This window comes from Hypanus sabinus, unplaced genomic scaffold, assembly GCF_030144855.1.
Source record: "Hypanus sabinus isolate sHypSab1 unplaced genomic scaffold, sHypSab1.hap1 scaffold_756, whole genome shotgun sequence".
NCBI lineage: Eukaryota > Metazoa > Chordata > Chondrichthyes > Myliobatiformes > Dasyatidae > Hypanus > Hypanus sabinus.
In genome coordinates, this window is record NW_026781607.1 from 1 (window position 1) to 15738 (window position 15738).

Here is a 15738-nt window from a genome sequence, read left to right on the forward strand (position 1 = left end):
TAGCAAATGTTCTTGCCTGTTCTTCGTCTCTTTCTCATGGGCAGCATAGCAACAGTATTAGTTCGTGTTTCTCGGGGGGGGGGGGGGGGGCGATGGTTAACTCTTCACCTGATTGTCCATCAGATCTGTTCACTCATAACAGATTTCCCTTTAATTTCATAGAACCGTAGAAATCTACAACACAACACAGACGCTTTGGCCCACAATGTTGTGCCGACCATGTAACGTACTCTAGAAACTGCTTAGAAAAAACCCTGCCGCATTGCCCTCTATTTTTCTAAGCTCCATGGACCTAACTAAGAGTCTCTTAAAAGACCCTATTGTATCCGGCTCTATCACTGTTGCTGCCAGTGCATTCCACACACCCACCACTCTTTGCTTAAAAAACTTAGCTCTGACATCTCCTCTGTATTACTTCCAAGCAGCTTAAACCTATTCCCCCTCGTGTTAGCCGTTTCAGCCCTGGGAAAAAGCCTCTGGCTATCCACACGACCAATGCCTCTCATCATCTCATACACCTGCATGAATCTCCTGCATGATTTTCTCCGGGCTGAACAAGACGAAGAGCTCATTGTGGTTGTGACGTTCTTCAGGGCTCCGGACGAAGTTGGTTAAACTCCTTCTTCCCCGCTCTTTTCAACGTTTTGGGTCATTTTCACCAATTTTAAAGGACTGTGCCTCAGACAGCTGGGATGTTGCAATTGTTACGTACCAGCAGCAACAGATCACTAATGGAGTCTGGCTTCCATGTTATAACCAATATCTTTATTAGTATTGTAACGGGGTCCTGAATTACCCCTATGAACTGTGTTTTTTGAAAAGAGAGTGGGAGTTGTTGTTCAACACCGATCACCTTGTTGGAGAGAGGGAGGGGGGGGGAGAGAGAGAGAAAGACTGCTCAGAGATGGTGTTATGGTTTCTCTGCAAGCATGTTTACACTTTTACTAGGACACTTCAGCGTCTGTGTTCTTACAGAGAAAGAAGGGAGGAACTGTTTGATGGACAGCTGGGGCTCAGCACAATGAGATAAGTAGGAGGTCCGCTGGTAGACCTCCAGCCACATGGTTTTGGACACTGAATGAGCTTTGCTGTGTTCACAGAAAAAGGTGGGTTTTGGATGATCGATCAGTGGCTCTAGCAGTGTGAAAAGGCTGTGACTGGTGGGGAGTTATTCGTGTGTCCAACCCTCGCCTGGGTTAATAACTCCACCACAGAAGAACGGTCCCGTTTGTAGTGGTCACAGTCGGTGACTTCCAAAGGATTTCGGAGGACGACGGGACTATCGACGGCGTCAGCTTACCTGAAGACTCAAACCGTCCCTCTGTCTCTCTCCGTCACTACTCGACTCAATCCCACGAACTGAACTGAACTTCACTCATCACCGTAAGACGGTATCCATTCACCCCGAGGCGTGAAGACACATATAATCATTGCTAACCTGTTTGATATATCTGCATTTATATTGCTGTACCGCGTAGTTACTGATAAACAGCATTAGTTTACAGCAATACCAGACTCCACGGTGTTTTTTATTTCTGCTGGTTCTTTGACCCGTCACGGGGAACGTAACAGTATCTACTCCGAATATAAAAGATTAAAGGAAATAAACAGAACTTAACAGTGTAATGCGTATATATAGCTCCCAGACTATCAAGCTTGAGAAACCATGCTTAAAGTCTTCAGATGGTAAAGTGGAAAAGTTCAGTAATCCACGGAATAAGTGAGTGAGAGGAGAGATTTGTAAATCAACACGAAAATGTAGAGAGAAAGCAATTACGAAGAATTCAACACATATTCCGCGCTGTGTAAACGAAATAACAGTCGCCGAAGATCTTATCCGTCGATTAGTTCCGAAATCCTCTTCGAAATATCACCAGGTGACAGTGACAGGAATATCGTCTTCAAGTGGTTACCACAGAACACCCCGATTCCACGTAAGGGCCAACAAAACAGATACCACAGATGCTCCAGAAAATCCACACATATGGATGATACGAAGTGACAGGCACACATCCGTTGTGCACTGCGTGCCGATGATCAGATCAACCCAACCTTTTGGGCAAGGAAGAGTTGCAGCCTATAGCAGTCACACGCTGAAGTTTCAACAGCTTGTCTCCCTCTCCCTCTCCCGCTCCCGCTCCCTCAGGCTGCTGCAGCTTGTGTCTGACGTCACAGCCCCGCCTCACTCAGCCACTTAAAGCGACACTCACAGTAAACGAACCTGCGGTCTCGTAACACAATGCACCTCTAAAGTCTGACAGCAGAATAGCGAGTTAATCTTCGATGGTGCAGAGTCAGAAACCGAAGATTTGCCAGACTGAGTCGGGGCTCCAGAGAGAGATGGGTTCCAGAGGAGGAGGACGAATAAGACCAGCACGATGTGGTTAAAAGTGAAAGATTAGAAGCATTTGGAAACTGGTTGATCGAAAAAAAAGGTGGTTAATTTCAGCAAAACACAGGTGGAAATCAACAGATCAGGCAGAAATTTTGGAGAGCAATACATAGAAAACGTTTAGACAGAGCCCCTTCCGCATGCCTAGCCTGTGTACTCCGCTGCTTAGTTGCTCTCTGAATTGCAGAGTTCCTCCAGCGTATTGTGTGTGTGCGTCTCTGTATTTCCAGCAACTGCAGAATCTCCTATGTTTTATATCAGCATTTTACATTGGCATTAGATACACGTTGATATTGAGTATATTGTTTATGGGAGCCGCTCTCTGCGTTAAAACAGCGGCAGATTTTTTCTATACCCACGATAAAAAAAAATGAGGTATGGACATTGAACCGGTGCTTGCAGAAAGGTTTAATGGCACCTTGATTACCCATAGGGCCATGCGTTAAGAATTTCGCCGGTGCTGAAGCGCCGATCAAATGCGCAGGCGTCAGGCTGAGGACGTCCCTGAGTTTCACGCATGCGCGCAGTACACAAGGCTTTGAAAATGTCGGTTGCAGGTAAGAGCGATTCTCCATGGGTTAATCTTAAACAGCGACTTCGGGACGATTCTTGTGAAATCCGGACACCGTGATCCGCAATCCCGGGACAGTCCTGCCCTCTTCCCTCTCTCTCTGCCCCACGATCCGTACACGAGCCCCGGGGAGCTACCGGCTGCTGAGTGAATGGGAACCGATGGATCTCTCAGACAGAGCTGAGCTCCAGCTATCTGAATGTAAGGATTAGGAACTCGGAGAAAGGGAACACATTCTTTTACATCAGCAGTTGAGAAAATCGGCATTAGTACTCTTTTCCATAGATGCTGCGTGGCCTGCTGAGCTCCTCCAGTATTTTGTGCGTGTTGCTTCCTCAACCTCAGGGGTGGGCAAACTTTTTGACTTGTGGGCCACAAAGGTTCTAAAATTTGACAGGGGGGCCGGACCAGGAGCAGATGGACGGAGTGTTTTGGTAATACACCTCATAAGAGAAGTCCCATAGTATTTAGCTATTTATTGAAATGACTTTTAAAACACTGAAAATTAAATGAATAAAATACAGCTTTTTTAAATAGTAACAGTTAATATTTTAAAGCACAGAAAATTCTGTTATCCTTCAAGATATTATCATCAACTTGTCCTGCTCCTTCTTATTCAATTGTCCCCTGTGCCAAAACTCAACAACGACCAGCCAGTATGCGGAGCGCGTTATTTGATCTGGAGCACATTTTTTATTTTGAGAACGTACGTGCACCTGCGCACTACCAAGGTCCATCACTTAACAGAAATGACATGTAACATGTAAGGCTTATTGAAAAAAATATTTTCAAATGCATTTTTTACATAACACAATGAAGAAACTTATGTTTAATTTCAGTGGGAACAGTGTTGTTGGTCTCCCTTTTTAGCCAGCGCATCAAAGTCTAGATTTAGTTTTGTTGTTGCGATTCTCAGGATGGATCTGAGGTGTTGGTCAGTTAACTTGGAGCTGTGGCTGGCTTTGTTGATGTTCATGACGCTGAATGCCTGTTCACACAAATAGGTCGAGCCGAACAAAGAGTAAAGCGCAAATGTGGAGTAATAGGCTTCACCTCAACAAAGGTCAATGTGTAGCAGTGTGCTACATGCAGCGCTAAAATTACTACACAGAGTCGGTAACTGCAGTCGAAGAAAAAAACTTTATTCGAAATCCCCAGCCTCACTTCTAAGCCTCCCTCAACCTGCCCTCCTGCACAGAGGCTCCAAAGCTCAGTGCTCGCAAATCCCTGCAGGCTATCTCCCTTAGCCGGAACGCTGGCTAATTGTGAGCCGGTTCGGATGTGCCAGGAAATGGGTCGCCCCAAATGTATATGGAGTGCGTCATCTATTGGGAAAACACCAGAATTGCGGGGAAAAACGTTAACAAGGTTTATTAATATAATTTCATCAAGTTCTGCGGGCCGGAGGCCCCCGGGACGTAGTTTGCCCATGCATGACTTAGCGACTCTGCAGTGGAACCAATTATTACAAATTAGAGGGGAGATTATTACAAATTAGAGGGGTATTAGAGGGAAGGAGGGGAGACCTCCAATGTCCTTGATGCCCTCACCTACAAGATGTGCAGCTTGTAACCCTGCACTTCAATGAGCTGCAACTTGAAATGGCTGAATTCCAGATCATCCAGCAGTTGGAGTGGTTGACAGATATGACATGAAGATGGGTGAGTTACTCCCAAGGTGCAGGACACAGGAAACTGGATGAGAATCAGGAAGGGGAATGAGGTTAAATAGGCATTGCAGAGTACTCTAGTGGCCATCCCCCACAACAACAGGTGGACCAGTTTAGAAACTGTTGGGGGGAATTACCTGGCAGAGGAAAGTCAAAGGGCTGATAGGGGATTCATTAATTAGAGGAACAGAACAAGAGGGGACAAATATTCTGGTGGTAAGGCTTGCTAGTGGTAGTGAGCAGGGGAGAGGGTGATGTGGTTAAAATAAGTTGTAGGGGGAATGGGAGCCAGAATGACAGACAGATAGTGGAGAGTGTGAATTGAATTGACTTTATTAGATACATACTTCATAAACATGAAGAGTAGAAATATTTACCTTACATCTCCATATAAATGTGCAATGTGTAATTTATATAGATAGTTTGCACATAGGACAGTCAATATAACATCGAAATGCAATTGTATCAGCATGAATTAATTAGTCTGATGGCCTGTTGGAAGATGATGTCCCGGAGCCTGTTGCTCATTTTGCTGTGGTACCGTTTCCTGGACGGTAGCAGCAGGAACAGTGTGTGGTTGTGGTGAATTGGGCCTGTTTGTCCCTGGTATTCGTTCAGCCCTTTTTACACACCTGTCTGTGTAAATGTACTGAATCATGGAAAGTAGATTGTGCAATGTATAATTTCCTTGTTTATATTTAGAGACATTTTTTGGTGTATAAAATGATGAGGGGTATTGAGCGTGTGAGTGGCCAGAAGAGTGTTTTTTTTTCCAGGGTTGAAATGGATAATGCCATGTTTCCACACTCCCATAGATCCTTTGTCCATCTCCTGAGTAAATAGAGTTTGAGAAATATTTAAGATCTCCCCCGTCTGCTTTGGTTCCACACGTGGATTGCCATTCCGGTCTTCCAGAGGACCACCTTTGTGCCTTGCAATCTTTTTGCACTTCATCTATCACTAGAATCCCTGAGGATTATCCTTCACCTTTTCTGTGACAGCAACCTCATGCCATCTTTTAGCCATCCTGTTTGAATTCTTATGTATTCTCTTGCGTTTCTTATACTCCATAAGAAACTGATTGCCTATCCCTGTTATGCAATTCCATTTTGTGCTTTACCAGGGTCTCAATATCTCTTGCAATCCAAGTTTCCCTACAGTTTCTGTCTTTACCTTTTATTCTGACATACCCGCTTACTACTTTCAAAATTTTGTTTTGAAGGCCTCCCATTTACCAAGCACACCTTTGCCATAAAGCAGCCTGTCCCAATCCAAGGTTGCCAGATCCTAGTGTTGATTCCAGGTGTTGATCATGCCCTGAACACATCCAACTTTCCTACGCTGCTCCTTGTATTGAAATATACAGGGCTCCGCATATTCACTGCACCACGCTCAACTTTTTCATTCCTGACTTTGTCTGAGGCCTGAACAACAACTGTCTCCACAAACTCTCCACTATCTGTTATGTTATTCAGGCTCCCATTCCCCTGCAACTTTAGTTTAACCCCTCTTACCCCCACCCCCCCACCATGCAGATCTATCACCCCTTTGGCTTTCATCGCCCAGATCAATAAAAAGGAGGTGCATACCAGGTACAGGCAGATAGGAACAAATGGGGTACTTATGAAATACAGGAAATTCAAGTGAACACTTATAAAAGAAATAAAAGAAGGCATGAGGTTGCCCCAGCAGACAAGGTGAAGAAGAATCCTCAGGGATTCTGCAGATATGTTACGAGCAAACAGATTGCAAGGGAAAAAATTAATTCTCTGGAAGATCAGAATGGTAATCCATATGAAGGGATAACTTAGACTTGGGGAGGTTTTTTGCATCCGTATTTACTCAAGAGATGAGCACATAGTCTATAGAAGTGAGGCAAAGCCGCGTCAACTTCATGGACTCTGTACAGATTACAGAGATGGAGGGGGTTGCTGTCTTGAGGCAAATTAGTGTGGATCAATCCCCAGGGCCTGACAAGTTGTTCACTAGGACCCTGCAGAAGGCAAGTGCAGAAATTATTGGGGCCTTCGCACAGATACTTAAATCATCCTTAGTGACAGGTGAGCTACTGGAGGATTGGAGGACTGACAATGTTGTTCTGCTGTTCAAGAAAGGCTGTAAAAATAAACTAGGAATTTATACGTTGGTGGGCTTGACATCAGAACTGGGAACGTTTTTGGAATGTGTGTGCCGGAACCAGGTATATACTGTAAGTATTTGGATAGCTGTGGACTGATAAAGGATAGACAGCATGGCTCCAGCCAATCTTATAGAGTCTCTCGAGGAAGTTATCGGGAAAGTGGATGAAGGCAAGGCAGTAGATGTTGTCTGCATGGACGTTAGCAAGGCACTTGACAAAGTCTCATATGGGAGGTTGGTCAAGAAGGTTCAGTCACTCAGCATTCCAGATGATACAGTAAATTGGATGAGACACTGTCTTTGGGATAAGCCAGAGTGTGGTAGCAGATGGTTGCCTCTCTGACTGGAGGCCTGTGACTAGTGTTTGCCACAGGGATCAGTGCTGGATCTGTTGTTCTTTGTCATCTATATCAGTAATCTGGATGATAGTGTGGTTAACTGAATCAGCAAATTTGTGGATGACAACAAGACTGGGGGTTTGGTGGACTGCAAGAAGACTATCATGGCTTGCAGTGTGATCTGGACCAGGTGGGAAAATGGTTTTAGAAATGGTAAATGGAATTTAATGCAGACCAGTGTGAGTTGTTGCACTTTGGTATGACCTACCAAGGGAGGTCTTTCACAGTGACTGGTCGGGCACGGAGGAGTGTTGTAGAAGAAAGGGTCAAAGGAATACAAGTCCTTAATTCACTGAAGGTGATATCACAGGTAGATAGAGATGGAAAGAATGATTTCAGCCCATTGCCCTTCAAGAACCAAAGTACTGATAACAATAGATGGATGTTGAAGACCTTGGTGAGGCCTAATTTGAAGTATTGTGTGCAGTTTTGGTCACCTGCCTACAGGAAAGATGTAAAAGAAGTTCAGAGATTTCAGAGAAAATTCACAAGGATGTTGCCAGGTCTGGAGGATTTGGGTTATAAGGAAAGATTGAACAAATCAGGACTTTATTCCTTGGAATGCAGAAGATTGAGGGGAGATTTGTTTGTGATAGAGAGGCACAGGTAGTGTTAATGCAAACTGGCTTTTTCCACGAAGATTGGGTGGGACGACAACCAGAGGCCATGGGTTAAGGATAAAAGGCGAAATGTTAAGGAGAACATGAGGGGAAACTTCTTCACACAGACGGTCATCCGGGTGTGGAATGAGCAGCCAGCACAAGTGGAGCATGAGAGATCGATTTCAACACTTAAGAGGTTTGTGTAGGTACCTGGATGGTAAGGGTGTGGGAGTTGTCTGTTTAAATAGTTCAGCACAAACTAGATGGCCCAAAGGGCTTGTTTCTGTGTTCAAATTTTCTATGATTGTGACAAGAACCTGAAATAATACAAAATTTCACTCTAACCCCTTTTGACAGCTGTGTGAACCAACCAGTCATTTCAGCAGGAATTTTTTATATGGCGTTAAAACTGTGGCACATTACGTTAATAATACATAAAAGAAAATCCCTGCTGCATGTCAAGAAAAGCTATTTGTGTGAGAGTGTTTCAGTTACTGTGGGGCCAGGCACCCATGCAGCTCAGTGGGAACAGGGAATAATACCAATGGAGAGAGTCAAACTGAGCCAGGTCACAGATTGGAGGTGGCAGAAATGCCCCTTTCTTATAGAGACAGGAAGAACATCAGAGAATTGATGGTCATTCCAGATACCAGCACTCTGCCCGGTCAGGAGATGATTTCTCTCTCCAGCTTGGGTTGTACCTCACTGTAACAGTGTGATAACAGATCAAACTTTGGCAACTCAAGTAATCTCATCTGAGATGTTGTCCTACACCCATTGATGGATTTTGTAAATCTTTTTACAGGTTAAAAATGAGAAGGAATTCATCTCCAGGAAACTCAAACACGACACACCAGTTTTGTTGTCTCTGTCTGGGTATTTAAGAAGTGGAACAAGGGATCCAATTGACCACCCTTCCTGCTCAGACTGTGGGGAGGGATTCACTCGGTCATTTGACCAACTTGCACACCTGTAATTTACACAGGAGAAGGGCCTTTCACCTGCACAGACAGTGGGAATGGATTCACTTGGTTATCACAATTGAAGGTACATCAGCAAGTTCACACTGGGCAAGGCCATTCACCTGTTCTGTGTGTGAGAAGGGGTTCAGTCAGTCATCCCACCTGTGGACACACCAGTCAGTTCACACTGGGCAGAGGCTGGTCGACTGCTGAGTATCTGGGAAAGGATTCACTTAGTCATCTGATCTAATGGCACACCAGTGTGGTCACACTGGGGAGAAGCCATTCACCTGCTCAGTCTGTGGGAAAGGATTTACACAGTCATCTACCCTACTGGTACACCAGCGAGGTCACACTGGGGAGAAGCCGTTCACCTGCTCAGTCTGCGGGAAGGGATTCATTCAGTCATCCTACCTACAGAGACATCAGCGAGTTCACACTGGGGAGAAGCCTTTCACCTGCTCAGTCTGTGGGAAGGGATTCACTCAGTTAGCTAACCTACAGAATCACCTGCGAATTCACACTGGGGAGAAGCCGTTCACCTGCTCAGTCTGTGGGAAGGGATTCACTCAGTCAGCTAACCTACAGAATCACCTGCGAGTTTACACTGGGGAGAAGCCGTTCACCTGCTCAGTCTGTGGGAAGGGATTCACTGAGTTATCTAACCTGCTGAGTCACCAGCGAGTTCACACTGAGGAGAAGCCATTCACCTGCTCAGTCTGTGGGAAGGGATTCATTCAGTTAGTTAACCTACAGAATCACCTGCGAGTTCACACTGGGGAGAAGCCGTTCACCTGCTCAGTCTGTGGGAAGGGATTCATTCAGTCATCCAACCTACAGAGACATCAGCGAGTTCACACTGGGGAGAAGCCATTCACCTGCTCAGAATGTGGGAAGAGATTCACTGAGTCATCCACCCTGCTGGTACATCAGCGAGTTCACACTGGGGAGAGGCCGTTCACCTGCTCAGTCTGTGGGAAGAGATTCACTAATTTTTCCAGCCTACAGAGACATCAGCGAGTTCACACTGGGGAGAGGCCGTTCACCTGCTCAGTCTGTGGGAAGAGATTCACTGAATCATCCACCCTACTGGATCATCAGCGAGTTCACACTGGGGAGAGGCCATTCACCTGCTCAGTCTGTGGGAAGGGATTCATTAAGTCAGCTAACCTACGGAATCACCTGCGAGTTCACACTGGGGAGAGGCCATTCACCTGCGCAGTCTGTGAGAAAGGATTCACTGTGTCATCCACCCTACAGAGACATCAGCGAGTTCACACTGTGGAGAAGCCGTTCACCTGCTCAGAATGTGGGATGGGATTCACTCAGTTAGCTAACCTACAGAGACATCAGCATGTGCATACTAGGGAGAAGCCATTCACCTGCTCAGAATGTGGAAAGGGATTCACTCAGTTATCCAGCCTACAGAAACATCAGCAAGTTCACACAGGGGAGAGGCAATTCACCTGCTCAGAATGTGGAAGGAGATTCGCTGACTCTTCTACCCTGCAGAGTCATCAGCGAGTTCACACTGGGGAGAGGCCATTCACCTGCTCAGTCTGTGGGAAGAGATTCACTCATTTATCCAGCCGACAGAGACATCAGCGAGTTCACACTGGGGAGAAGCCATTCACCTGCTGAGAATGTGGGAAAGGATTCACTCAGTCATCCCATCTGCTGGGACACCAGTCAGTTATTATGAATCCCTAGGTTTTGTTTGCTGTGGACATTCATTTTAAGAGAGAGAGTGATTAAGAAGGCGAATCAGTCTGGCTTGCAGCTTGTTTACATCGCTCACAGCTTGTTTAGTTTTAACCGAGGACACTGACACTCAGAGTCAGACAGAGACAAAGGAGGAAAAATGGCAAGAATCGAAACCAGGGAACTAGTGGCCAAGGGTCTCTGTTTGGAACTTTCCTTTGCCCACAAGGGTGGACAAATTATTGATTCACCATACATCGAATGTGTGGTTATCACCTCATTTGATCCATAGCAGTGGATCTGATTTGGATTTTGATTTGGATCTGCGGAGACCACTTATGTGTTAACCCTTGCCTGGCTGTGGTGTGGTAATTCATTTGAAGACAATACCACTTATGACAAGTCACTTTGGATGATAATTAGTATGTGGATTTGGAAGGATGACAGATAAAATCTACAGCGACCGTTGGTCTCGTTTTACCACCATGAAACCTGTGGAATACAACATAATTGCCTTCTCTCAACATTTACCCTGGATTACAAATATCTCTCTCTCATCACCTGTTCTGTAGTTGAACTGAACTTTCATACTTTACCATCTCAAGACTCCAAGCCTTGTTTCCCCCGAGCTCAATAGTTAGGGAATTTTATTTATACACATTTATACACATAACACTCACGAGGAAATCTGCAGATGCTGGAAATTCAAACCACACACAAAAAATGCTCGTGGAACACAGCAGGCCAGGCAGTATCTATATGGAGAAGAACTGCTGATGTTTCAGGCCAAGACCCTTCGTCAGGACTAACTGAAAGGAAAGATACTAAGAGATATGAAAGTAGTGGGGGGAGGGTGACATGCGAAATGATAGGAGAAGACCAGAGGTGGTGGGATGAAGCTATGAGCTGGAAAGGTGATCGGCGAAAGTGATGCAAAGCCGGAGATGGGAAAGCATCATTGGACAGGAGGCCTCGGGAGAAAGAAAGGTGGGGGGAAGCACCAGAGAGACATGGAAAACACGCAAACAATTGAATATGTCAGTGATGGGGTGAGAAGGGGAAGAGGGGCATTAACGGAAGTTAGAGAAGTCAATGTTCATCCCATCAGGTTGGAGGCTACCCAGCCGGTATATAAGGTGTTGTTCCTCCAACCTGACTTTGGATTAATTTTGACAGGAGAGGAGGCCATGGATAGACATATCAGAATGGGAATGGGACGTGGAATTAAAATGTGTGGCTACTGGGAGTAGTCTGATGCTGCTGGTTCGTTTCTAAAGCGTTAGGGTTTGTAACAAAATGGGGCCTGCATCTGGGATATGAACAAATTTAGGGATTGATTTCATATCAATTTGATTGGGGAAATCCCTTTTGATTTATTTGTGTGTGGAAAATTAGCAGCAATGGATGTTGATAGATATCTGGAAGTGTGAACCTCTCAGGCATTAGAAGACACCAGAAGGATTGAGTTGTTGAGTATTGCTAAAACGTTAATACTTGCTAAGGTGAAATTGACAATGAGGATTGCACAGATGCAGAGGATAATAGCTGAACATTATGTATCTGAGCATGTGTTTAAAGTGGAGGAGGAGTTTCCTGAAAGTAAACCGAGTGAGCTTGAGATCCAGTACAAGTTAGAACAATTAAAGATGGAAGCTCCGGAAAGGCAGAGACAGTTTCAGGCTGGAGAGGCAGAAAAGCAGAAAGAAAATTCTCTTACAAAGTCTAATTAAGGGAAAGACTTAGTAAGCCTATTCTGCTTTGACAGTTGCTGAAGCAGCTTATTATTTATTTATTTATGCTGCCTCAATCATTGCCACTGGGCTATAAATGTGCAGGAGCTGTGTGTGGTTCAGTGCTTTGCTCAAGAACACAGACGCTGCCTCGGCTGAGGCTGAAACTCATGACTTTCAGATCGCGAGTTCAACACCTTAACCACATGGCCACGCACCACACATTCTGACTCAGTGAAACAGGCTGTGCTCAAAGCTTTCGAGTTGGTCCCAGAAGCAGACCGGCAAAAGTTTAGAAATTTGAAGAAATCTGTGAACCAGACATGTGGAATTTGCCTATGAGAAAATTGTGTGCATTGACCGCTGGTGCACATCTGAACATGTAAATGATTATTTTAACAGCTTGTAAGAGTTGGTTTTAATTGAAGAGTTCAGAAGGCGCGTCCCTGATGGCATAAAGATGTATTTAGATGGAAATGATGCTGCCACTATGCAGGAATCTGCTGGATTAGCAGACCAGTTTGCTTTAACTCATAAAGTTATGTTTACCCTGACTAAGAGTTTCCAAAAGGCACTTGTCAAGTTGTGGGTAAACCTACTGAGCTCACCCCAGTGGCCTATACCTGTATTCGGTTAACCATTTTCCAAAGTTGTAGTGGATTGTGTTGGCCCATTGCCAAAGACTAAAGCTGACCATCAGTATCTGCTAACTATTATGAGTACCTCATCCAGATTCCCAGAGGCAATACCTCTCAGAAATATTAAAGCGAAGGCTCTTAACAAGATTTTCAGTTTATTTGGTTTGCCTAAAGAAATCCAGTCTGATCAAGGATGTAATTTTACATCTGGATTATTCCAGCAGGTAGTTTCTGAACTGGGAGCAGAACAAATTGCATCATCTGCGTACCGTACAGAATCAAAAGGGGCTTTAGATAGATTTCATTCTACCCTCAAAACAATGATTAAGACATATTGTGTTGAAAATGGAAAAGACTGCGATGAAGGAATACATTTGCTTTTGTCCACAGAAAGAGAGTCAGTACAGGAATCACCGGGCTTTACTCCATTTGAACTTGTATTTGATCGCAGAGGGACCTTTGACCTTGTTAAAAGGAACGGTGGATTGATGTTAACTCGTTAGACTATGTTTTGAAGTTCAAAAATAAACTACAACAAGCCTGTAGTCTAGCGAGCCAAAACTTAAAGATATCTCAAAACAAAATGAAGTGTTGGTTTGATAACAGGACTCCCGAAAGAAAATACCAGGTGGGAGATAAGGTGCTTGCCTTATGTTGACGAATCCACTTCAGGTGAAATTCAATACACCGTATGAAATAGTCTCCCAAATTAATGATGTGAATTATGTTATTAAAACACCCAACTGACTTGAACTAACACAGGTGGTACACATAAATATGATAAAGCCTTTTCTGACAAGCAGGCACCATCTGTGGGTGTTGTTATCAAAACAAATGAAACTGGCAACCCTGAGAATGAAACACTTGACTCGTCTGAGACTTTTCAGAAGCCAAACATGGTCCCAGTTAGGCTAATGAATTCGGTTGTTCCAGAAAACATTGCTAACAAGTTGTCTCATCTGCAGCCAAAGCAACAACAACAGCTGAAGGAATTAATTCTGAAGTTTAAAGATTCATTTCCCGATGTTCCCAAGCAAACAACGGTCGCAGTACATGATGTAGATGTTGGTCAAGCCAAACTGATTAAACAACACCCACTTCACATGAACATGGAAAGGTGTAAATTGACTGACCAGGGAATTGAGTATATGCTGGAGAATGGTATTATTACGCCTTCAAAATGAGATTGGAGTCACCCTGCGTTATTGTGCCCAAACCTGATGGTAGTGTTAGATTTTGCACTGATTATGGAAAGGTAAATGCAGTAGCAAAAACAGATGCTTATCCTATCTCTAGAGTGGATGATTGCACCGATAAGGCTGGAAAGGCTAATTTCTTACAAAGATTGATCTGTTGAAAGGGTATTGGTGTGTTCCATTGACGGATAGAGGTAGAGAAATCTCTGCGTTTGCGACACCATCTGGGTTGTATGAATACAATGTTTTGCCTTGTGGAAGGAAAAATACTCCATGAACATCCCAGAGAATGATTTATTTTGTAATTCGAGGGTTAGAACACTCAGATACCTATATTGATGACTTTAGTTACAGGGAGTGGCACTTGGGAAGAGCATATCTCTGCAGTAGAAAAGCTATTTGACAGGCTTTCCTAGGACAACCTTACAGTGAATTTGGCCATGCCAGTGTGACCTGTCTTGGCTATGTTGTCGGTCAAAGCAAGTTGGCTCCTGTTCGGGCAAAAGTCCAGGCAATTTCTCAAGTTCCTATTCTGACTGCTAAGAAGGCTCTTAGAAGGTTTCTGGGAATGGATGGATGTTATCGTAAGTTCTGTAAGAACTTTGCTGCTATCGCTCTTCCTCTGACCAATCTCCTGAAGAAGTGTGAAAACTTTGTTTGGACCGAGACTTGTCAGAAGGGATTTGATTGATTGTTATCAGTATTTGAGATTAGGCCAATCAATGTAGTGCTGTCAGCAAATTTACTTAGCAGATTGGAGCTGTGGGTGTCAACACAAGTCATGGGTGCACAGAGAGTAAAGGAGGGGGCCAAAGAGACAACCCTGTGGGTTATGTGTGCTGAGGGTCAGAGAAACAGAGGAGATGGAGCCCACTCTTCCAACATGCTGGCGATTTGACAGGAAGTCCAGGATCCAGCGACACAAGGCAGGGTGAAGGCCGAGGTCTCTGAGCTCCATGTCGATACATCACGACTTACATGTGGCTACTTCTCTGCCCATGACTGCAAGGAACTGCAGAGAACTTTGGAGAGCAGAGAACATCAGAGAAACAAGCCTCCACTCCATGGACTCTTCCCACACTTGCCCTCCCTCGGAAAAGCAGGCCATGTACTCAAATAACCTCATAACCTGGACAGCCTTGCTGCAAGCCCGCTCCCCCATCGGGGAAGAGATACAAAAGCCATAAAGTGCGTAACACCAGGCTGAAGGATGGCTTCCTGTCTGCAGTTATAAGCCAAATGAATGATAAAATAGACTCGACCTCAGAATGTAACTCGACGTGACCCTGCACCATATGTCTATCTGCACTGCACTTTCTCTGCAGCCACAATGCTTTGTTACAGTGATTATTTTGTTGTACATCAGCTCAATGTACAGTTGTAATGTATCTATCTGTGCGGATGGTACATCAGGCAAGATTCTCACTGGAGCTCAGTACATGATGATAATAAACTAATTCCCCATTTTAATTGTGTGGAAATATTAGACTGACTGAGCTTCTGCTCTGGAACCGCAGAAGGAAACTGAACTGTTATCGTTTCTGTGGAAAGCAAATATATGGAAAAGGCTTCAATCTCACATTACGATCTGTGGTAACTGCGATCAGGTGACCGGTGGTGGGTCTCCCATATCAATATCTGAATCAGGTTTAATAGCACCGGCATATGACATGAAATCCGTTGTACCTGTAATAAACTATTTTAATTGCGTAAATGCAATAAACTTTTAATTGTGTGGAA

The 15738-nt window shown here is 44.5% G+C and overlaps 1 protein-coding gene across 1 annotated transcript; it reads left to right on the forward strand.

Annotated features, from left to right (window-relative positions):
- Positions 1 to 2829: 2829 nt before the first annotated feature.
- On the forward strand, positions 2830 to 15738 carry LOC132390064 (gastrula zinc finger protein XlCGF26.1-like). Its single transcript, XM_059962650.1, has 2 exons — positions 2830 to 2949; positions 8577 to 15738. Exon 2 carries the CDS (start codon positions 8983 to 8985, stop codon positions 10372 to 10374), a length of 1392 nt encoding a protein of 463 aa, XP_059818633.1. The 5' UTR covers positions 2830 to 2949; positions 8577 to 8982; the 3' UTR covers positions 10375 to 15738.

Coding starts and splice junctions, on each gene's coding strand:
- LOC132390064 (XM_059962650.1), top strand. CDS start 8,983: ATGGCACACCAGTGTGGTCACACTGGGGAGAAGCCATTCACCTGCTCA.